Source organism: Patella vulgata, chromosome 7, assembly GCF_932274485.2.
Source record: "Patella vulgata chromosome 7, xgPatVulg1.2, whole genome shotgun sequence".
Taxonomy (NCBI): domain Eukaryota; kingdom Metazoa; phylum Mollusca; class Gastropoda; family Patellidae; genus Patella; species Patella vulgata.
Window position 1 is genome coordinate 59,051,905 of NC_065885.2, and position 25,717 is coordinate 59,077,621.

The 25,717-nt window shown below is 39.7% G+C and overlaps 1 protein-coding gene across 1 annotated transcript in view; it reads left to right on the forward strand.

Moving 5' to 3' along the window:
* Positions 1-622: 622 nt before the first annotated feature.
* LOC126827590 (uncharacterized) overlaps positions 623-25,717 on the forward strand; it is a 28,659-nt gene continuing 3,564 nt past the window's right edge. The window contains exons 1-4 of the mRNA XM_050557076.2: positions 623-2,245; positions 23,121-23,331; positions 24,317-24,358; positions 24,856-24,897. Of these exons, the coding sequence (XP_050413033.1) occupies positions 2,105-2,245; positions 23,121-23,331; positions 24,317-24,358; positions 24,856-24,897 (436 nt within the window). The 5' untranslated portion in view covers positions 623-2,104. The remainder of the gene's footprint in view (positions 2,246-23,120; positions 23,332-24,316; positions 24,359-24,855; positions 24,898-25,717) is intronic.

A 25,717-nucleotide genomic window follows, 5' to 3' on the forward strand; every position in this document is an offset into this window, starting at 1 on the left:
GTACAAGACGGAGGGTCTGGCAAGTAACAGCGTCTAGTCGTATCGAAATAGGAGTAGGCCGCGCAAAATTTCCCTCATGGCACACGGCATGCCGTTTATCCGAAATAACAAGAATAGTACGACGTTAAACCCCATTACATTTAATTTTTTTTTAATAAAATGAATGAATGAAATCTTCAATGGCACCAATCGGACAATATTACGCCAAACATTTGTTAAATGAGGGGTTGAGCCTACAATGATAAAGGGCTGGGTGGCCTAATGGTTAACGCGTGCGCGTTTTATCATACGGTCTGTCATTCATTCAAGTGGCGTGTTTTCGACTCCCCGCTTCTACGTGACAATGAGTAGGATCGCCTGTCCAACTTCGTGGGTTTTCTCCGGATCTTCCGGTTTCCCCCCACTGCTAAAGACCCCTACGCGCAAGCGAATTAATAGAATAAAATTTAACCATATGTTAGTCCCGAATTGACCTAGTTTGTGTTGAGTGGACGTTAAACCCATCTCTCTCTCTTTCTCTCTATCTCTCACACACACACACACACACAATGACAGAGTGGCAGTAAGGTGCTCAACCATACTCTCTCTATATATATATATGTATATGTACGCTCAGTCATTACTACATGAACTTATATTGTGGTTAACCGCTGCTTCACGCGCCACGTGAGCGCGAGATTGAAAAATAAGAGTGTCTGCTAAGGATAGTTAAACATTTTGAAAGATGGATTACCTGCTTACGCTCATTTCTAACGAGAAAACATGATTTGTCGACTCCAAAGAAACGTTGGGAGGTTTTTTTAAATACTTTTTGATGGTTGTAAAAATAAACCACGTCAATTAAAGCTAGTAACGATCAGTTTCGCGAAAAGTTAAAATTGGAAACACAAAAGTTTTTTCAGAGTTTAATAAGATTACCGATAAGTGCAGCGCGAGCCAATATAAACTTAGCAAATAGACTTTAATGCGCCGATATGACAGTAATGTAATCAGCGGGAGGAAGATACGTTAAAATACGAAAACGCCGAGATTTATAGCAAACGACAAGAGGATATAGGATTAACTCGGGTCTCTTTTAGAATTATAACGAATATCACCAACGTCGCATTCAGGCGATCTTCCGAAAGATATTTTGGTGACTTTTTGGGTGGTCTTATGTTGTGATTCAAGAATTCATTTTGATAACTTTCCTGTAGAGTTTCAGCTAAATTGAGTGAAAAGCTGTTGGAATGAGACTTTGATGGGTTCTTGGGTTAAGATAATGGATGACTTGCTGTGATTCAAGAATTGGGGATTTGCCCGGGTTAAGAAGTTGGAGATTCAGAAAGATCAACTAAATATTCTTGGAATAATGACAGTGCTTTATTCGGATTATTAAACGGGTTTCTTGGATTCCTCTCTTGCACAGTGTTTCAGTCAGATTGTCTTGTGAGCGCGAGATCTTTTTTAGTCAAATAGGTTATCAAAATAGTGTTTAAACTTAGAACTTTGATGGTATTTCAACGATAGAAAGTTTCCTGGGTTCAAACATTTGAGAGTCTTTCAACTGTATGGATAAAAGGGGTCCGGGTGTAGGAATTTTATTAGTGTTTTAATTAGATTATTAGTGTTTACAATTAGTGTTTTCAAGAATCAGTGTTTTAGAGAATTAGTGTTTTAGAGAATTATTGTTTTACAGAATTAGTGTTTTACAGAATTAGTGCTTTACAGAATTGATGTTTTAAAGAATAAGTGTTTGGTGTTTAAACGAATTACAGTTTTAGAGAATTGGTGTTTTAAAGAATAAGTGTTTCAGATAATTGGTGTTTAAGAGAATTGATGTTTTAAGGATTTGTTGTTTAAGAGAATTGATGTTTTAAAGAATTGTTGTTTAGGAGAATTGATGTTTTAAGGAATTAGTGATTAAGAGAATTGATGTTTTAAATACTTAGTATTTGAAAGAATAAGTTTTTCAGACAAGTGGTGTTTAAAAAGAATAGATGTTTATGGATTTAGTGTTTAAGATATTTGATGTTTTAAAGAATTAGTGTTTAAGAGAATTGCTGTTTTAAAGAATTAGTGTTTAAGAGAATTGATGTTTTAAAGAATTGTTGTTTTTGAGAAGATGTGCAGTAGACAGATTACGATGTATTTGTACAGTAATATATTGTTTTGTATATTAACAATACCTATTATAGTCGTCTCTAGGAATATTGTGGAAGATAATCAGAATGGTGCCAGTGAAGAGCGATGGTTGTCCGATGGGGTAAGAATAACTAATTTAATTAATATGATTGTATTTCAGTATAACATATTCCTTGGCAGTTGGAATTCGATATAAGAGTAAGCTCCACTGTCCGGGCAAAATTTCCCTCAAAGCACACTATAAGGCGTATGCCTGTCTTCATTATAGCCCAGTCGGAGCAGAACAGTAGGACGTTAAACCCCCTTTCATTTTAGTCTTTATCAAACATGGGTGTGGGGTGTTGAAGACAAAAGTCCTTTTGTTTTAATAATTATATTCCACAGATTTGTACCCTGTGTATTTACAGTTCAATTACTAAATGGCATTGAAACGATTTATTAATTTATTAATGTAGCACAGGAATATTGTTCGTTATTAATTAAAGATTCGGAAAAGTTTAACCAGATTTGTAATTTTCTGATGGAGAGAAAGAACGACAGAAAGAGAGAGAGAGAGTGAGAAATGGGGCTTTACGTCCACTCAACACCCGCTAGATAATGTCGGGACTAACATATGGTGGTACAAAGTTATTTTTTAGTAATTCACTTTCGCGTAGGTGTCTTTATCGGGCGGCGGGACCGAAGTACCCCAGAGAAAACCCACGGGGTCACGTACAAGTATGGAATTGAGACCACTCCACTTGATACAAAAACAGACCTTATGATCTTAAGAAACCTTAAAACAAATAATTCCCAGCTATCTATTTACACAAATAAATCTATTAGTATACATCTAAAAATGTTTAACTTCCAAATTCAAAGTGCAGTTTATTTATCGTGTGTAGGTCACGTCTAATGCTTTGATTAAAGTCATTTGTATCTGTTTTATGGTGGTTTTGATCAAACCCAACACGACGTCTATAAGTAAATGTCAAGTTAAATACATTAACAGGTGCGCGGAGAGAAACTCTCTTTAATCATAGAACCGTAAAGGTCAATTGACCACTGATGATTGGGGTTAGGTTGTGTATTTAAAGCTTTAATATGAACCAAATGTAAGTTGTTTAGCATAGGCTAGATCATAGATAGTAGCGGAGCCGTGGTGGCTCAGTGAGTAAGACGTTGGCTCGCTAACCAGGAGGTTCCGTGTCGGTTCCTTGTTTTGCGCGAGGAGTTCATCAGGATTTTCCGGCGTGGTTCCGTGCAAGACAGAGGGCCTGGCAAGAGACAACGTATAGTCATTCGTATGGGACGAAAAGTCGAGGTCCTGAGTACACAATAGCGTGTCCGTAAATGAGCCCTTGGCAGTTGAAATTGGATATAAGAGTAGGCCGTAGCGCCGCTGTCCGGGCAAAAATTTCCCTCATAACGTATGGTGTAGTCTGTCTTCATTAGCCCAGTCAGAGCAGAACAGTAGGGTGTTCAACCACATTTCATTTCATAGATGCTGGTGAATTACACTATAGAAATGTGTTTAATGGCTTACATTTCTGTATCAATTGGGCTAATGAAGACGAGCATACACCATATATTGAAGACGAGCATACACCATATATTGAAGATGAGTATACACCATATATTGAAGACGAGCATACACCATATATTGAAGACGAGCATACACCATATATTGAAGGCAAGTATACACCATATATTGAAGACGAGTATACACCATATATTGAAGACGAGTATACACCATATATTGAAGACGAGCATACACCATGTATTGAAGACGAGTTTTCGCCATATATATTGTGATATGTACATGTAATGAGTGAAATATTGCCTGGACCCCTCATCGAATTCGAATAGCCAATGATTATTTTACGTGCACGCCATCGAGTACACGGGTGTGCGTAGGATTTGTTTGGTCCCATCCGAACAACTATATTTAGGAATCCAGTGGGAACAAGACCCTTTAAAACGCAGTTGTTCTCTCAGCTGTTTTTGTACTTGGGTAACCAGGGGTAAGACCCTTTAAGACGAAGCTGTTCTCTTAGCTGTTTTTGTACTCGGGTAACCAAGGGTAAGACCCTTTAAGACACTGTTGTTCTCTCGACTGTTTTTATATTTGGGTAGCCAGGGGCAAGCCCTTTAAGACACATTTGTTCTCTAGACTGTTTTTGTATTCGAGTAGCTGGGGGTAAGATCCATGGCTTTAATTATTCTATGTGTAAGTTCACTGCTGGTTACACGTGCAAGTAATACTTGTCACATGTAGCCTTATAAACAAATCATGTGTTACATATTTAACCGCGTGTATATTGATGCCATGTCTTCATAGACGCTATCAAACATGCTCTCTGTCCTTATAAAAATAAATGGTTCGAATACAAAAATATGTCTGAGATATGTTCTGACCTGGTTGATATTTAGAAATAGGACTAAAGCTGTTCGACCAGTATTTTCTTGTGGTCATTTCCCCGAGGTTACTTCTGGTCAGTTCTAATAATTTGAGACCAACATACATTTTGGTAACACTAATTTTTATTTTGAGTAGTCTGAAGGTCTATATTTGCGCACACACCTCTCAGTTTTTCGTTTGATTAGAGTTAATCCCACTTAACACTACTGTAATGGAAGTAAATTTCTGTTCCAAATTATCAATGGTCAATAGTCAATAACCAATAGCTAACTGCGTAACAATATCATTACGCTTTAAACAGAGCTCCAAATTGGACCAAATATGTTTACATAATGTTACGTCATGACACACGCCCAGTTAACAAGTGCATAGCAAAATATTGCAGAAAAACTAATTTCGTGACAAACGAGGCTACCAAAACAGATACAATGTAAACAATACTGTTTAGAGACGAGCAATACTTTCACTGTTTTTATACGCCCACATTGAAATGTAGTCGTATATTGTCGTCGCCTCCGTCCGTCCGTCGGTCCGTCGGTCCGGCGTCCACAATTGCTTGTGGACGCTCTAGAGGCTAAAGTTAATATCCGATTGACTTTAAATTTATACACAGTGTTTAAGGCCTATTGATTTTCAGCGATTTCCGATAATTACTGCCAGAGTTATGGCCCTTGATCGCTTCAAAAAATCTTGTGGACGCTCTAGTCCACAAAAAATCTTGTGGACGCTCTAGTTAATATCCGATTGACTTTAAATTCATACACAGTGTTTAAGGACATGAGACGAAGAAGTTTATTTCATTTTCAGAGATTTTTGGTAATTACTGCCAGAGTTATGGCCCTTGAACACGTCAAAAAATCTTGTAAATGCTCTAGAGGCTAAAGTTAATATCCGATTGACTTTAAATTGGTACAGAGTGTTTGAGGTCATGAGACGAAGAATCATATTGATTAACAACGATTTCCGATAATTACTGCCAAAGTTATGGCCCTTGATCACTTTTACAAACCTTGTGACCCTCTAGAAGCTAAAGTTATCATCCGATTGACTTCAGATTCATACACAGAGTGTAAGGTCTTGAGCCAAACAAGTATATTGATTTTCAATGAATTTTTATGACTTGAACAGCTAAATCCATGATGTTAAAAGTTTCCTATACTAAACGTTAGCATGGGGCAAAACTTTATAAAAACCAAACAAATTCTATTGGTTTTCTGATAATTATTTAATGAGTTGTTACTCTTAATCATATTTTAATGTATTATAAATGTTTCATTACCGAAAAAAGTAAAAATATGTGACAACTCTTGTTGACTGCCCGGACGAGTTAGCTGCTGTGGGCGTATGTTTCGTTGCCTGGCAACCTATCTTTAATACCTTAAATCAATGTCCACAGTTTTAGGGAAGGCCCAGATTAAACGAAGGGCTGTCATGTTGCTGTACTTGGGATAGATTTGATTGAACGGGAAGAATAGACACACTCCAAAAGCTCAAGTATCAGAAGCCAATCCAGCAATGGCCAGAGAGGGATTTCTCGGGCCATTGCTTCAGGAATATAATATTTGCGGCGTATTCTTCACTTTGGGATATTTTCTAGACGGGATTATGGAGTTCGTCTTTCGGTAACATCCCGTTTCAATTTTAAAAAAGTGTATTATGATAATTTTCCTCGATACGTCGCGAAAATAAACTAGTAATTGTTTTTAAATAAGTAAGTCTTATAGTTTATTGTTCTATATATCTAGTTACTAAATGTCCCTAAATGATTTTCTTTAGCTTTTTTCGCTTTCACCGCGTATTGTTATCGTGGGGCTATCTCAAAATATTAGAACATGATGTATTAATTATAGCTTAAACCACGGGTCTATTAACTTCTAACAGATCAAAGACGCCATTTTCTCTTTTTAGCAAATGGATACATTTCAACGAGATCACATTCCATGCGCCACGTGGCTTCGAGGGAAATGCACCGACCTGACACCTATCGTCATTATATTAATACAGCGGACAAACGAAGGTTGAAAAATAACCTATAAGAATTTCGGTTTTTTGAATCCGCTTTTTAATACTCTTTCTTGGTGAATATATTTACAGTATATGTGTACGAAAACATATTTTTAAGTCATTCATCAACGTTTCTTTCGTAATGAATTTTGTTTTTTCGCCATGTTGTGATATTTCTAACAGAAGGTATAAATTATTACAGCGGAGGTGGATCTTGAAATCGCAGCCAACAAACACTTAACAAATAAAACGCTCATTATTCGGCCACTTAATTTGCCTACTTGTAACGAGCGTCGTATGGGGTCTAACACTAGAAACGGTGAAAAGGGCAAAAGGTTAGAACGGAGCAAAACAAATGAAATGGGGTTTAACGTCCTAGTTTTCTACACCATCCGGGATAATAAAGATTATAGGATTATGCTTTAAAAGATATCAGAAAAAAATGAAATGAAATGGGTTTAACGTCCTACTGTTCTGCTCCTATACTGGGCTAATGAAGACGGGCATACGCCATACAGTGTGCGATGAGGGAAATTTTGCCCGGGCAGCGGCACTATCGCCTACTCTTATATCGAATTCCAACTGCCAAGGGATCTTTTACGTGCATTCCAATGTATACACGGGTCCTCGGTTTTTGTCTCATCCGAAGGACTAGACAACTGTCCTTGTCAGGCCCTCTCTTCTGCACACTGACAAGGGGAAACCACGTCGGAAAATCCAGATGAACTTTCTCAGCCAATGCAGGGATCGAACACCCGACCTCCAGGCTTGCGAGCCAGTGTCTTAACCACCTAGCCACCGTGGCTCCTGATATCAGAAAAGTTGCAACGTGCGGTTACATGATATGAAAATAAAAGTAGAAAATAAACCAAAATTTCATACGCACTACACGGCACCAACCGGGATGATGAAAACTGTCATATGCCATGCAGTGTGCTTTTTTGCCCGGGTAGCATCTCAAAAGGCTTTATCTTGTATTTTCGAGTTAGTCCGCAAATGACCTAGTTTTCGTTCAGTGGACGTTAAACCCCATTTCTATCTATTTCGATTACCGAGCTGCCAGTGGTGCATTCTTCAGACAGAGAACTATCAACTCTACTTCGAGAATAGATCTCTGCTCTAAATGGCCGCCATATCCAACAATTAGTACCGTCTTGCAATGCGGTCTCCGGTTCACATCTGTTCTACACGAAAAGTCTAATTAAACCTTTTCAATTTCATTGAATGAAAGCAGAATATGTGTTTTCGACTACAACACTAAGTCGATTTAAGACTTAAAACGTCGGTCAACTAATCTAGTGGTATACAGGGACCTCTGATTTGTCAACCTGGTTTCCGCTCCTCTGTGAACCTAGACGAAGGGCTTGGGGAGCCAAATGAAGTAGATGCGACACTGGAAAATCCAGGCTTGAAGAAGCCAAACTATTACTACCGTTATTACGAATTTTCTATAAGCTGTATAAAAGGTGAAAAAAAGTAGGCTACAACTCATTTTTAAACGAAGTATTTCGTATCTTTGCTCTTTTTTGTCGAATTATATCGAATACAAAAAAAACAAATAGAGCGTTCTCTGTTTTAACAACCACCAGAAAGAATAAATGGCGTCTGATTATTGCTATGATTGTATTTAATATGTTTACCAGTTAGATGTTGTAAGAATGTGCGCTATTTTATCGTAAATTATATTATTTAGATACACACATGTATGTTAGAATATTCCTATAAAACACTTCATGTTTGTTTTCTTGTGTATAATTTATTTATCACATGTTTAGATTTCATCCAATTCATTCATTTACAAAAATAATCCTTATATATATTACAGGCAACGTCACGTATTCATTACGAGTGGACCCCTCTCTCTCTCTTTCTCTCTCTCTCTCTCCCTCCCTCGAACGGTTAACGCGTGCGCGTTGTATCATTAGGTCTGTCATTGAGTCAAATGTCGTGGTTTCGATTCTCCTGATGTACGTGACAATGAGTAGGGTCGCCCCTCCAACCTCGTGGGGTTTTCCGGGTCCTCCGGTTTTCTCCCACTGCTAAAGACCCCAACGCGCAATCGAATTATTGAAATGAAATTGAACGATATGTTAGTCCAGAAATGACATAGTTTGTGTCGAGTGAACGTTAAACCCTACCCCTCTCTCTCTCTCTCTCTCTCTCTCTCCCAACCCATACAGGTTTTTTGTGTACTTTGATGAGGGAGAGAGAGAGAGAGAGAGAGAGGATCGAAACCACACATTCGGGTTTCGATATATAAAACAGTCCTATCAATCAATAATTATAGTAACCTACTTTTAAATTTTGAGGTACGTTTTTGCTCCCTGTCGTGAATTCACTTTAAAATAACTTTTAAACGCTGAGTTAACGTTTTAATAAGTGCCGATGTATTGGTTGTACGCGATGGTAGTTTAGAATTAGAAACTAGAAGTATGTCTAGACGATTGTGTCAAACATTTGGCTATAATCTATATTTTTATTACACCAGGCTGGTGAAATATTTCACCTAGATCCGGGAGAATTTAATACATGGTAAATAAACTGAACCAATAGTGACATATGAGCTTAGTAGGCCCCCATTTGCTTTCTCTGCCATGTTCAAGGACGGATTTAGGCTTACGCTAAACAGGTTACATATGCAAGCTTCAAAATTTCAGATTTTTTTTTTTTAAATTTGTGTGGAAATTTTTATATTTCATTTTAAATGCCATCCTATTAAATTATTAAATGTCATATTTTTTATTGTTTCAATTGTTTTGTGACAACTCAAGGTCGTGGTTTGTGAGACCGTTTGGGGTAACTTTTAACAAGGGGCTTTTACTGGGGCCTCTCTAAGTCAAAATCTATCACCAACCGACATGTAGTGTGGCATGATATGAGGGCAATTCCAACTGGCAACGGATAATTTATGTGCACGCAAACATGTACACGAGATCCCAATGTTTTTGTCCTATTTATCTGCAACACCGACAAGCAAAAACAAAGCTGGAAAAATTCTGAGTTACTTTCACGACCAACACTAGGGCCTTCTGGTCAGTGAGCCAGAGGAGAATCACGGTGACTAGGTGGTAAGACGCTGGTTCGCTAGCCAGGAGGTCGCGTGTTCGACCCCTGCATTGGCCGAGAAAGTTTATCGGGATTTTCCGACATGGTTTCCCCTTGTCAGTGGTGCATGAAGGGGGGGGCCTGACAAGGACAGCTGTCTAGTCATTCGGATGGGACGAAAAAACGAGGTCTCGTGTACACATTGTGCTGCGCGAAAAAGACCCATTGGCAGTTGGTATTGGATATAAGGGTAGGCCATAGTGCCGCTGCCCGGGCAAAATTACCATCATTGCAAACTGTATGGCGTATTCCCGTCTTCATTAGCCCAATCGGAGCAGAACAGTAGGACATTAAACCCCATTTCATTTCTGTGACCCATCACACTACCGACTGCGCCACCACGGCTCTCTAACATACAAGAGGCACACTGCTACTTTAACAGTTATACAAACTATCTATGTTTATTTATGATAGCAATTTGATATTGTCTAACAAAGCAACCAGCGAATAAAATAGATATTTAATCTATGACAAACATCCCTCTTTATTTATTCGCCATGTTTACCCGCGGAAATTAACCAACCTCATTATCATACCGAGGTAACGTGTTATCTCGTCTTATCTCCCACTATCTCGTATTATCTCTTTGGTTCATTTGAACGTAAAGCTCCGTATAAACATTAAAGGTGTTTAATTGTTTCACCTTTCTGATGATGTTAAACCTTTTGACTCTATAATTGGCAGTTTTATCACACGTGTTAAGTAGTTTTAGATTCTAGAATAACACAATACCCTATTACTTTTGACTATACATATATGGAGTATACAGGTTAGGAGGCTATACGGAAATGTGGATTTTCACTTTGACGGCGCCAACATGAGTTTACACCCTGTTTGCATCCAGTGTAACTTGTAGCCATATCACATGTAATTAAAATTGAAAAAAAAATAACATAAATTAAAATACGATATACGAAGAGTGCCCCCCCCCCCCTGTCTAAGACTTGTTTATGGGGCGGAACATTGTTAAATCATGTGTTCCTCAACCTGAAGAGATTCATATGTATTTAACCAATTTATTATTCCGTGATGCTAACAGCATTCTATTCACCGAAATCAACCGTTCAGGACTGGAATCAACCGTTCATGACCGGAATCAGCCGTTCAAGACTGGAATCAACTGTTCAAGACCAGAATCAGTCATTCATGACCACGGCTTGGCGAATATCATGATAATCAAGGGCTGTGTTGTAGGCATAGTCGAACTTGTTTTGATTAGATATCAAAAATCTATTTCATTGCATTGCATCGATTTTGAATCGACTGTTCTTAGATTTCTTTTCCATAACATAGCACGTTTCTGTCTTAAACCAAAATGGCCGTTCAGTTTACCAGGTTTCTTTATTATTATTTTGTTTGACATTAAGGTCCGCGTTGACTTCGGGCTAAACTTAAAATGTGCAATAACTTTATACACTTCCTGTCTGGAAGGAGATTGTTGACTTTCTGCGTCTAAAATAATTTTAAAAATATCCAATCGTTACCATCTGAATGTCAAACAAAACAACCCCCTTCTTAGTCATCGTATGGGATCTATGTTATAGTCATTTGTTCAGAAAATCTGCAAAGAGTTGTTGTAAGGGAGGTTACAGAAAATTTATTAAATTTTTTTATATATTTATTTTTTTACCTTTAAAATAACTTAGTTGTCGCCTGAAATCTATTTTATTGTCAGCTGTAGGTGTGATTTTACCCTTTGAATATGTTAGTCATCGCGAGGAATTTATTTTATCGCCAGTTGTATGTGAGGTCACAGAAAGTTTGCAAAGAGTTGTTAGACTTGGTGTTTCTTTTCTTCTTGAAAAATACCAAATTCAAACAATTTTTCCTCTTTGTTACTAAAAATACTTTGGTTATCGCCTGAAATATGTTTTATTGACAGTTGTAGGTCTTGTCGTCTTGAAAACCACCAAATTTAACCGTCTTCATTATCCCGAATGGATCAGAACTGTAGGATATTAAACCCCATTTTATTTGGATTCTAAGGCGCTACATTATGTCCAAAACGACCCTAGTGTTCTAGCACAGATATTTGTTAAAAAGATGAGTTGTCTTAAAAAAAACTGAATGTTCCATTTTCTCCGATGCGTCTTGGAAGATGATTCCAGATGTTCGCACTCTAGACTAGAATCCTCTTCAGCATTTGTCCCCACTCGTTTCAAAGTGTTGCACCCGCTCGGTTGTCAATGGAAGAGCTCTTTAGTCATTCGTATGGGATGGAAACGAATGCCGATCCAGGTATACACTAAGATACACCAACAATAACCCTTGACAATTAGGTGTGGCTGAAGGTCATAAATTAATAACATCGTTGCTACAGTAACTTCTTGGACAATCGATATCATCATATATAATTAAAGATGCATTATTCGAGATATCCCTAGGCCTTAAATGTAAAATACATGTAAATCATAGACATTTATTAACTTGCCAATGTCTATGCCATTGGATTCTCTTGAATTTCCACGGATTTAAAAACAATTCGCGGTTAATGATGTAATAAAAAATTGTAGGCTATAATCGAGATTTGGTTTACTATCGTAACAACAGTAACAGTGATAATCGAGACTCCGCTATTCTCCAAACAGCTCTAACGTCGCTCGGAATGAAATAATTTGACTGACATTTTCAATGTATTCCCTTTTCATTATCTATATGTGACAACTAGAACTGCCAGCTCTTTATCTAAATCTTACATAATGCAACTTTAACGGTTAAATGTGTCAATCAAGATTTTTTAATTTTTCAAAGTCTTTTGAAATTTCTACACCTTAAAATAAAAGTAAGATTTATAGGTGAAGAAGTTGACCTTGATATGTTTCTAGGAATATATCTTTAACTGTGGAGTACAATGGATTGCTGTAATTGGATCCGAATGGTAACGGAAGTAGTACAATATAATATGGTATCGGTATGAATGAATATTATCATTAATAATAACAGATGTCGGCCATATTGTAATTGGTGATATATGTATATGATATTAACACGTGGTGAGATACACGTGGTGATGCTTCATGATGAATATGTCATATCATTAGGTGTAACGTTTATATAATTACAAACATATACCCCACCCTTTGATACCACACGTGGAACACACGTGGTGGCATCTACAGTATAATGCTTGATCTCGCTTTAACTAAATCCATCTTATCAAGGCCTTCACGTAATACTCGGCATATTTCGGCACTAATTTCGATTTGGTACAAGCCTAGTTTGTGAGCCTATCAGATTCCTCGGTCGTCGCGAATACCAAGTCTCGCGCTTTCAAGCGTAAATGTCACCTGTGATAATCGAGTTGCAAAGTTCAAGGTTCGTTCAATGTCAAAGTTTTCGAGGAGATCGCGATGTCACAACCTCTGATTGGACGCTACTGTTCACGTGCCTGTAGATAACGTAGCTGTTAGTTCGGGAATTGTGAAGTAATCTATAGCAGTCTTTGCTTCAGGCATAGGCGTACGAGCCAGGGGGGTCAGGGGGGGGGGCAGCTGCCCCCCTAACTTTCGGACAAGCTGACTTTTCGGGCAGACGGGTAAAGTGAAAACAAAAATTTATTTCATCTACCTGGCAAAATAAAGTGCCCGAAATCTAATAAAACATTAATTTTACGGGCTGGAATAGCAGGAAAACGCGTTTGCGGCTGTCAGTTCCGCTTCTTCGCCTCTCGAAGAAAACCGGCGCCGCTGTCTGTAAATCCGAAATTTTTTCGGGCATTTCTAGTTTTGCTTCCCTCACTGTTATCGAGCTTTAATATAACACTAATTTTACTTTTCTTTTAATTGAATGCCACGAATTTGTACAGAGTTGACTATGGATTAAAAAATGTTGCCTGGAGTCACTCTACTTTGTGCGACATTTTTCGGGCATCGATTATTATTTGTGAATGCAGCTGCAAAAGTCTGATTGGATGGTTGGAATTCAGAGTGGGATTTCGGTTACAAAACCATTGGATACGTTTGGAGTTTACACGTGCTAAAATAGCAGAAAACGCATTTGCGGTGGTTAAATCTTCAAAATTTTCTTCGGGAGGGTATACGCCCGAACCCAGCGGCGACGATTGATTGGTTGTTTGGAATTCCGGCCAGCCAGGTAGGCTATATTGGACCAAATTGAAGTTGCTGTGGAATAGCAGGAAAACGCGTTTGTGGCAGTTAAATTTTCAAAATTTTCTCCCAACGGTCCCGTCTTCGTGGACTGTAAACGATTGATTGGAATTCGAGTCATCCACCTGAGGGGGGAGGGCAAGGTTAGCTCCGCTCTCTTCGCCTCTCAAGGAAGACCGGCGCTCTCTGTAAACCCGAAATTTTTTTTCGGGTATATCGCGTTCTGCCCCCCTAGCTGTCATCGAGCCCGATGATCCCGTCGACATTGACTTGGTCTGTAATATTTTATATTTTTGAACACTCTGATAAACACAAAAACAAATAATGAAGCGGGATTCAGTGTTTGGATTTTTGTCCACGCCTGGTCAAGGCAATGTATAGTTTGTTACGTCATTTTTGTAGGAAATTTCCCTAATTCGTGGCTGGACTAAAATGTCAAAAACAAAATGCTACGCCCTTTCTTGACCAACACAATTTAATCTAAATCTTTATAACCACAAAGATCCCAACCTGTCAAAATCATCTGATAACACTACTGAAGTCAGAGTAATGCTCTGGATCAATAACACGGGGTCGCGGGTTTCATTCCTTGATATTCACCAGCCTGGTTTCCGGTGATGCCCGGCAGAAGGCCTGACAACGACACACGTCTAGTTGTTCGAGTCAAACGTTACAATAGGTTCAGAGTTTACTATTGGCAGCATGTTTAAGACCCACGGACACTTGGATCTCGAAATGAAATTATAGCGCCACTGTTCGGGATAAAATTTCCTCATAGCAACTGTATGGCCATGCCCACTTTCACAAGCCCATTGGTGCTATACAAGTAGGACGTTAAACCCAATTTCATTTCATTTATATACAGTAGGACGTTAAACCCCATTTCATTTATATACAACAGGGCGTTAAACCATATACCATTTATATACAGCAGGACGTAAAACCCCATATCATTTATATACAACAGGGCGTTAAACCAAATACCATTTATATACAGCAGGACGTAAAACCCCATATCATTTATATACAGCAGGACGTTAAAACCCCATATCATTTATATACAGCAGGGCGTTTAACCATATATCATCTATATACAGCAGGGCGTTAAAACCCATATCATTTATATACAGCAGGACGTTAAAACCCCATATCATTTATATACAGCAGGGCGTTTAACCATATATCATCTATATACAGCAGGGCGTTAAAAACCCATATCATTTATATACAGCAGGACGTTAAAAATCCATATCATTTATATACAGCAGGGCGTTTAACCATATATCATCTATATACAGCAGGGCGTTAAAACCCATATCATTTATATACAGTAGGACGTTAAACCCGTGCACTAGCATAGATCATATGAAAAGATAATATAATACTTTTTATGTTCACTTTTTGTAACCACACGTTACAACATTTCTGAAAATCTTTATAAACGTATCCACTTTCAATTTCAAGCACTTTTATTTTCACAGAAAACATGAGATTTTTTTAGTAGCACAACCACTAAACCAAGGATAAATATAAAAGTTGCCAAGTTTGATCAAATATTTGCCACAGATTCCCCATAATAACACAAAACCAAGTGAAAGATTATTACACAAGACACAATACTATGAAATACAAATACTGTTTAATACTGAGCGATGTCTCGACTTGGATGCTTTAGTATTTTTCGTCTTCATTAGTCCAGTCGGAGCAGAATAGTAGGACGTTAAACCCCATTTCATTTCACTGTTTAGTATTTATATTAGTAACTTAACTGAATAAACAGGTCACCATTACAGTTTAATACTGAGTGACGTCACAACTTTTCGTTCGTTGCTTAAGGCTTAACGTCAGATGAGCCAAATAATGGGCTTAATCTAGCATAAGGTGGGAGACGCGAGATTAATTGGGAGGCCTGTTCGATTCCGTTTCCTTATGCCCCCGTCAATGCACATGGACGCCGGCAAACGTGAACACAACGCGAGAAAATGTCCCAAATAATTACAGACTTGAAAAAAGTCGTGTTCTCATAGCTTTCTAGTTCAGATCGCAGAACCGTAGCGTTTGTTTTCAACATGCTCAAAGCAAACACCGTGGCGTTTCCACCACGCTTATGGTGATCTTGAAGTGCTTTAAAACCATTTTGCGTCGCCGTAGCAGCGCAGTAAGGACGCCACCCCGGTCTGTCGGGGGCATTATGTACAGGTCACAATTCTATGGAATACAAGCAGTAATTGTATTCCATAGAATTGTGACCTGTATATTCCAGTTCAATTACTAAAAGCCATTGAGATAATTTATCCGTTTCCTTATGCTAGGTTCACACTGTCGTCCGATGCGTTACGATAGGATTTTCCCTATTGAGTCCACAATCTGGTACGTGCAGCTACGTTCGGATACGTTTCGATACGATCAATACGATTGCTACAACTGACCTCAATATATGATAAGACTTGATAGGATCACCACGATTACTCCACGATTAAAACCACGATTTCAATCGTAGCGCGAATCGTGACAGCGGGAACCTAGAATTAGGTAATGGCAGTGCATTTTGCAGGGTAGTGCCCAACGTATATTTCATATATTTCATCCAAAGGAGTTGCTGACTCCAGGTACTACTACTAATAATAATAATCAATTTGTATAGCGCTGAGTGCTCAAGCTAACAGCTGCTCCGCGGCGCTCTTCGCAATTAAAATAAATACAAAGTATAACAAATAGTGTTATTCTCTAATACAGGTCACCATTCTATGTAATACTGGAACTGTTTATTACAAAGTAACGTCTCGACTAGGATTCTCTAGTCTTTATTTTAGTATCTTAACTGGAATTACACAGGTCATCCTGTTTATTATTGAGCAAAACATTTAGCCACAAACAGTCTGCATACAGATGCAGTGATGTTGGACATGCCGTATCGAGGCCCAGTTAAATCAACGCTTGCGAGAGCGAGAAGAGAGAGAGGGAGAGAGAGAGAAATAGATTGGGTTTAACGTCCACTCGACACAAACTAGGTCATTTCGGGACTAACATATGGTTTAATTTCATTTCAATAATTCGCTTGCGCGTACGGGTCTTTAGCAGTGGGAGGACCCGGAGAAAACCTACGAGGTTGTCACGTACAACCGTGGATTCGAAACCCCGCCAGTTGACTCAATGACAGGCCTCATGATACAACACGCACGTGCTAACCATTAGGCCATCCAACCCACTGCGAGAGAGAGAAAGAGAGAGAGAGAGAGAGAGATGGGAGGAACCGGAGGACCCGGACTAATTTAGTATCCTTCTGTCTTTTGTAACTTAGAAACCAGACACTTTTATATTTATGACGGTAATTTAAGTTTAAAAGCTGAATAATGGTATGTCTAGACCATCTAAATAAACTCTATAACTCCTTCGCCATGTTGCTGGACACAACCCAATTATTATGGTTTTATATTTAAAGTGAAGCGATACTTAATATTGTACTCTAACTATAGAGCATGAGCCCCATCCCAATACATTTTGATCTGCTTAACATTTTGCAACAACTTTTTACGTGGTTAATAAACGAGCCAGTCTAGCATGGTTTTTTTCAGCTAGGTTGAAACCAACCGGGTTCCTGGACTACTAACCCACTGTCAAAAATATGGTTCTCTAACCAACAAACATTTGTCATCATTAGGACACATTTCACCAAATATTCCTACGGCGTCACGAATGAAGGGCGAAAGTTAATTTTAGTCCAGCTCTTCATTTAGATCTTACATAATGTATCTTTAAATAAGAAGTAGTAACAAATCTTTTCACGTCTTCAGATAAGAAATGTATAATGAGGATTGCATATCTTTTAACAAAAACAATCATCACAGTTGTTGTTTCTTGTCACAGACAGTTGTCTTGATGATAAAACTTCCATGTTTGCCAAATAAAAACAATGTTTCTAAGTTAAATCTAGAGAGATATGTGACATCGGGTTTAACGTCTTACTATTCCGCGCCAACCAGGCTAATGATGACTGGCATACGCCATACAATGTGAAATGAAATAAATTTGAAATGGGGTTTAACGTCCTACTGTCCTGCTCCGAACTGGGCTAATGAAGACGGGCATACGCCATACAGTGTGCTATGAGTGAGTTTAGCCCTTTGTCATACAGTATACGTCATACATCTTTATATTGGTTGAGGGGAAAATCGATCTGATTAAAACACGGATCCTATTTCGTTTCGTTTTTTATAGTTCCAAATTTCGTTTTATATTTCTTTACTATACTAGGATCTGGAAGAGTTGTTATATAACCCGCGTTCTGGTTGATATGAGGGATTAGACAATGAAACGGTCTGTTGCTGTGAGTTCTTGACGTGCGATGCATGGAACTGTGGGTATCCTACTAGAAACATCAACGCTGGTTGGTTAATCAAATGTTGGATGTCATAGGGTCAAAAGTCGCTCGTACAACCGGTCTGTATGTAGTAGAGGCCACTGAAAGTATAAAAAAACGAAACGAAATATAGATCTGTATTTTAATCAGTTTGGAAGAAAATGATCTTCATTGTACTTTGGGAGAATGGGGAATGCATTGTGCAATGGTATATCGCGACAATCATACACAGTTAACTAGACAACAAATATTCGTTGGGTGTTGTCTATTTTCACACCGGTTTGGGAGAGGATAGGGGTGGGGGCTCAATTCGATTTTGGGAGAGGATAAGGACTGTTGGAGAGGTCATTTCCATACGGGAAATTCTGCTATCGGAAATTCTAGATTGGGTTTAATTTTGTCTACTGCCCAAAACCTAGAATTCTAACCCTTGTTTTGTTTAACGGTGCGTGGAGATGTCTGCCCTCTCCAACCCGCCTGCAGATAGACTCCTGAATTAGTTGTAAATGAAATGAAATGGAGTTTAACGTCCTACTGTTCTGCCCCGACTGGGCTAATAAAGAAGGCCACACGCCATACATTGTGCTATGGGGGAAATTTTGCCCGGGCAGCAGCACTATGGCCTATTCTTATATCGAATTTCAACTGCCAAGGGATCTTTTACGTGCACACCAATGTATACACGGGACCTCGGTTTTTCATCCCATCCGAACGACTAGACAACTGTCCTTGTCAGGCCCTCAGTCCTGTACCAGAACGGAAACGAGTTAGTTGTATTCCAAGTGGAGACTCTCGAGTGAGAGAAAGAAATGGGGTTTAACGTCCACTCGACACAAACTATATCATTTCGGGACGAACATATCGTTCAATTTCATTTCAATAACTCGCTTGCGCGTAGGGGTCTTTAGCAGTTGGAGGAGGACCCGGAGAAAACCCACGACCCTACACGTACAACCGGGGAATCGAAACTACACCAGTTGACTTGATGACAGACCTTATGATACAATGTGTACATGGGACCTCGGTTTTTCTTCCCATCCGAATGACTAGACCCTGCCCTTGTCCTTGCCAGCCCCACCCTGACTCTATAAGCGATCGAGTATAAAATATAAGTAATGCTGGCAGGATGTCTATTTATATACTATAAGTAATAATTCCCGGTATATTAGTAATACTGATAACCTTAGTAATGATAACATAAAGATAAATATCAGATATTTTGACGTTCATAAACCAATAAATAATGTTGTAATCACCGGTCTTGAGTTATGGTGTATATCGTGTTCAGATTAGAAAATAACGTACACCGTACGCATCAACTGTGGGTTTTCCCAGATGAAGAGACGGTGAAAACGGTGTTTATAATTCGAAGAAGGGTATGAAGACATGGTTGTGCCCTGCCACTAGGTGTTGTGTTGTCCATAAAAATTTCCTAGATATTTCCTAGTCTTGCAATGGAAAGCGTGTAGTCATATGGATGGGAAGGAAAACCGAGACCCCATGCACACATTGGCGTGCACGTAAAAGAACCTTTTGGAATTCAAAGAAGAGTAGGACAAGAAATACCGATGTCGATGAGAGAGAGAGAGGGTGGGTTTAACGTCCACTCGACTCGACACAAACTAGGTCATTTCGGGACTAACACATGGTTCAACCCTATTTTAACAACCGGTGGACCCGGGGAAAACCCACGAGGGTGGACAGGCGACCCTACTCCTTGTCACGTACAACCGGGGAATCAAAACCACGGCAGTTGACTCGATGACAGACCTTATGATACAGTGTTAACCATTCGGCGATCCAACCCCCCAATCTGCCTAGCGTATATCCGTCTTCATTAGCCCTGTTGTGCAGAGAAGTAATTCCAACTGCCAATGGTTCTTTACTCGCACGCCAATGTGTACACGGGACCTCGATTTTTCTTCCCATCCGAATGACTAGACGCTGTCCTTGTCCTCGCCAGCCCCAAGGACATGGGGAAACCACACTGGAAAATCCCGGGGAACTTTCTAGACCAACATCGGGATCTAACCCCGGACCCCGAGCCACCTCGGTTCCCCTTAATGAAATGAAATGGGGTTTAACGTTCTGCCCCGACTGGGCTAATGAAGACGGGATACGCCATACAGTGAGGGAAATTGTGGCTGCGCTACAGCCTACTCTTATATGGAAGTCCAACTGCCAAGGGATCTTTTACGTGCACGCCATGTATCAGCGACCTCTGGTTTTCCTCCAATCCGATCGCCTAGGCAGCTGTCCTTGTCAGGTCCTCATTCCTGCACCACTGACAAGGGGAAACCACGTCGGAAAATCCAGATGAAGTTTCTCGGCCAATGCCGGGATCGAACACACGACCTCCAGGATAGCGAGCCAGCGTCTTATTCACTCCGTGGCCCCTCCCCTTAATGAATAGAAAGATCGCATCAGTTTATCTTTAATGAACTATGTGTGATTTGTAAGTAATTAAGTACATCATGTGTAGAAAGGTTGCCCTTAATAAGATATGTGCGATATGTAATTAAGTACATTACGTGAAGAAATATCTTGATAATTGACTGTTTGTTATCTCTGTACGTAAATCACCAGTCTTATGTTGTGTTATTTCAATTAAGAAACGATGGCAAATATTATGGCTAATCTCGGTAGCGTGGCGGCATGGCGTTTACCTTGATTATAAGAAGACATAGTTACCATACTTACAGTAAGACCTGTACAACCATTGTCGTGGCTTGGCCTTTGGAATGAAAAGGGTGTAACGCCCAAGTGGTGTAACGCGCTAGTGTCGTGCCTTGTCTGCGATATGACTAACGTGGAAGCAGAAGTTTAACTTCAACTAGAAGAAGTCCCATGGAATACATTAAACAAAATATAAAGTGACAAAAGTAGTTACTACCCTTATGCCTGGTGTATATAGTAACGGGGAGTTAGGGCGGTGGGTGCTGTGCGGCCGAGTGGGGTTAACATCCTGAAGGCCGGACACCGAGTCACGTGGGGAGGGGGATCGATTTACGAATCTTATACGTTACAAGGTATGGGATTGCTTAATCCTATGTACAATGTATGTTCAATTGGTCTTCAGTTTTTTCTACTGTTAAACTCTAGTGAATTAGACTCTCTCTCTCTCTCTCTCTCTCTCTGTCATGGTTTCGAATCCCCGGTTGTACGTGACAAGGAGTATAGGGTCGCCTGTCCAAACTCGGGGGCTTCTGCCAATTGCTAAAGGCCCCTACGTGTAAGCAAATTATTGAAGTAATAATTGAATCATATGTTAGTCCCGAAATGACCTAGTTTGTGTCGAGTTGATGTTACCCCCTCTCTCTCTCTCTCTCTCTCTCTCTCTCTCGTGTAATCGTGTTGATAATGAAGAAATACCGCCCGTTTAATGAATACATGTTTATTATAACCAAAGATAAGTAGTCTATTAAATAATCATAACAAATCGACATGCCATCGAGTTACTTTATTTTAGTCTAATTATATGTCAGTCTCTAATGATAGTTAACTTCAAGTATCTCATTACACATCAAAGTAGATTTTAAGCAATATTTAACTCATTTGGGCTTTAAAACGTAACTTAGTAAAACACGTCAAGCATGATAGGCAATTATAAAGCAATGGAAATTGGTAAAATTAGGTTGTTGATAACTTATAAAAAAAAACCACACGCAGTCTTTATTGTGGCCACATAATGCATCTTACACGAACGTCCACATTTTTCAAAAATAAGCCAAAAAGGCAAGCCAGACAGAGAGAAAGAGAGAGAGAGAGAGAGAGAGAGAGAGAGATGGGGTTTAACGTCCACTCGACACAAAATGATGTATTTCGAGACTAACACATGGTTTAATTTTATTTCAGTAATTCGCTTGCGCGTAGGCGTCTATATCAGTCGGAGGTCCTGGAGAAAACCCACGAGGTTGGACAGGCGACCCTACTCCTTGTCACGTACAACCGGGGAATCGAAACCACGCCAGTTGACTCAATGACAGACTTTATGATACAGCGCGTACGTGCTTACCATTCAGCCACCCACAACCCCCCTAATACATTTTGAATTACATTATAACAAAATTGAAATGGAATGAAATGAAATGGAGTTTAACGTCCTACTCTTCTGCTCCGAACTGGGCTAATGAAGACGGGCATACGTCATACAGTGTGCTATGAGGGAAATGTTGCCCGGACAGCGGCACTACGGTCTACTCTTATATCGAATTCCAACTGTCAAGGGATCTTTTACGTGCACGCCAATGTGTACACGGGACCTCGGTTTTTCGTCCCATCCGAACGACTAGACAGCTGTCCTTGTCAGGCCCTCCGTCCTGCATCACTGATGAACTTTCTCGGCCAAGGCTGGGATCGAACCCCCGACATCCAGGCTAGCGAGCCAGCGTCTTACCCACTTAGCTACCGTGACCCCCCATAAACAAAATTAAAATAATAAATATTTTTGACTTTTGAAATATTTGTTCTGTTGTGCCTTTACCCGCTGTTCAATACGGTACCACATACCCTGGGGTCTTCAGCTCACCAAAGAGCGTGTTCTAAGATACAAATCTGCAAGTGGCAAAATTAAATCACTTGGATCTAGGTCCAGTGTTACTGTTAGGGTTGGGATTAGCGCTAGCCCTGTTTACATCTCGTGACCTTTGACAAACTTGAAGTTGGCCTTAGAAAATAGATCTAACGATAATTTTCATGAGTGGAATGTGCGATAAACTCTTTATGATATTTGTGAATGCTAGGTTCATACTATCATGATTCATGCTACGATTGAAATCGTGGTTTTAACCGCGGAGTAATCGTGATGATTCTATCATATATTGAGGTCAGTCGTAGCAATCGTGTTGATCGTATCCAAACGTATCCAAACGTATCTGCACGAAGCAGATCGTGGACTCAGTTGGGACAATCCTATCGCACGACAATGGGAACCCCGGCATTAGTAAAAGACGATTGTCGGATATTTAGCCAAGATGTGTTAAAAAGATAAATTAAAAGTTCTATTTTTGTTTATTTGCAGGTGTTTTATGATTATATGGCTGATGCACCTGTAGGGATGACGCCATCCGATCAATTTGATGATAAATGTCCACCTGTACCAGAGAACCTGTTAGATGGTGCTTGTGATGCTGTTATATGTAATTCAGATAGAGAATGTTCTGATGAATCGTTTAAATGTTGTTATAATGGATGTACCTATACATGTAGACCTAAAGTTCAACCACCGCCATGTAAGTATATTATACCACCAATACCAAGGTGCTGCGACGTTTGTTGGCTATATGCTAAACTGTATAACCTAGTCTAAACGACTGGATAACCTGCTCTAAATGACGCCTGGCATGGTTCAACTTTCGGCTGTACTTTTTGTTCATTTTTGTTTAGTCTTGGTTAGTAAGGCAATCTGTCCATACTCGTAGGTCCTCCGATTTCTTTATTTAAATAAAATTGTAACACATTATGTTAGCTCTGAAATGGCAGAGTTTGTGCCGTGGACATTAATCCCCATTTCTCTCTTCCCCATCTATTTAACCCATATGTAATGAAACGATAATTAAACACTAAATAAACACTTCTGAACCACTCAGTCAACCATTTGGTATGAAATTCACTGGTATTACACTAAATGGAGACACAATCCAACTATTTTCTCATGGGGGCTCCTGCATGAGAGCATGTCCTTTAACAACAAAGTCGTAACTTCGGACCTCGCCATTCAAATCTCAGGACAGCAGTCCGCGTATTCCTGGCTACGTTTTTCCGGCGTGGTTCTACCTTGTCAGTGATGCAGGACGGAGGGCCTGACAAGAACAGCTGTGTATTCATTCGGATGGGACGAAAAACCGAGGTCCCGTTTACACATTGGCGTGCATGTAAAAGATCCCTTGACAGTTGGAATTCGATATAAGAGTAGGCCGTAGTGCCGCTCTCCTGGCAAAATTTCCCTCATAGCACACTGTATGGCGCATGCCCGTCTTCATTAGCCCAGTTCGGAGCAGAACAGTAGGACATTAAACCCCCATTTCATTTTATTTTCATTTCCTGGCTACGTCATTGGTTGAAGGTCTTACAACTGCACCAATTAACCTCACGATGTATCAATAATATTTGTCTTTAGTTCTTGATTGGCATGTTTGTTTCTTGTGGAAAGTCATGCCGCTTCACTAATTAAACCCATGGTTCAATAAGTTGATTCTGGATTGATTTATTTTTCAGTTGTTGATTGGATTCATGAACCAAGAAGACGACTGAGTTCAGGTAATTAAAACGAAAGTACATGTAGAGTAAACTTGTTACTGGATAATTGTCTATCCCACCTTATAGACTTCTTATACATGACTATTTTCGTGAAATGTATACACGAGTGGCGTTGTTAAGGTGAAATGTATACATGGGTGGCATTGTTGAGCTAAAATGTATACACGAGTGGCGTTGTTGAGGTGAAATGTATACACGGGTGGCGATGTTGAGCTAAAATGTATTTACGAATGGCGTTGTTGAGGTAAAATGTATACACGGGTGACGTTGTTGAGGTGAAATGTATACATGGGTGGCGTTGTTGGCGTGTGATGTATACACGAGTGGCGTTGTTGAGGTAAAATGTATACACGTGTGACGTTGTTGAGGTGAAATGTATACACGAGTGGCGTTGTTGAGCTAAAATGTATTTACGAGTGGTGTTGTTGAGGTGAAATGTATACACGAGTGGCGGTGTTGAGGTGAAATGTATAAAGTATATTATGTTATATTTTCAGGTCGTTCCTGGTTGGTTAATGGTCCAGATACAGAACGAGAAGGTCAGTATTTATTAAATTATGTCTGGACTAATGAAGTCGGTAGATCGCCATAGAGTGTGCTATGAGTGTCATTTTGCCCGTGCAGCAGCATTGCGGCCTACTATTATTCCGAACGACTAGACCCTGGTCTTGTCCCACTGACAAGAGTGAGATAAGCCATGCTGTGTGCTGTGGGGGGGGGGGGGGGGGTATTTGGCTAGGACAACATAGTTTCCGCCTACAAGGTTTCGGGTTCTTTTACATGTACACGGGACCTCGGTGTCCCGTCCTATCTGAAAGACTACACGATGTTTCTTGGCAGGTTCCGCCGCCCCCCACCCCCACCACTGTACATACACATCAGACCTCGGATTTTCGTCCCCATCCGAACGACTACTCACTATTCTTTGGCACCCCTCCCCCACCCCACGTCCTTCACCACTCCTAGGCTTCGAAATCCAAAGTGCCATTCCCATTGTGGAGCTCCTCTGGAATCTATGGAATCTACCGTGGTCCGGGTTAGAAACGCAAGTGTGGAAGAGTTGTCTCCCTTTAAGTAGCGTTCATTGTGAATATTATTATATAACTGCATGCTATACATTTTATTAGCGGTACATTTCATATCCTCGCCAATCCAAATAATTATATTTTGCAAAATGCATGTGACCTGCTCATATAAGGTAAATTAGGCGATAACGTCACTGAGTAGGCATAAATGGCCGCCAGTAATGGCGTATGTTGTGTTGTGTTTGTGAACTACCCTCTTCTTATTTATTATGAATGGGAAATGGAATTCCGCAAAGCAGCTATTTAATACACGAATTTTATGGCCGTACGCATG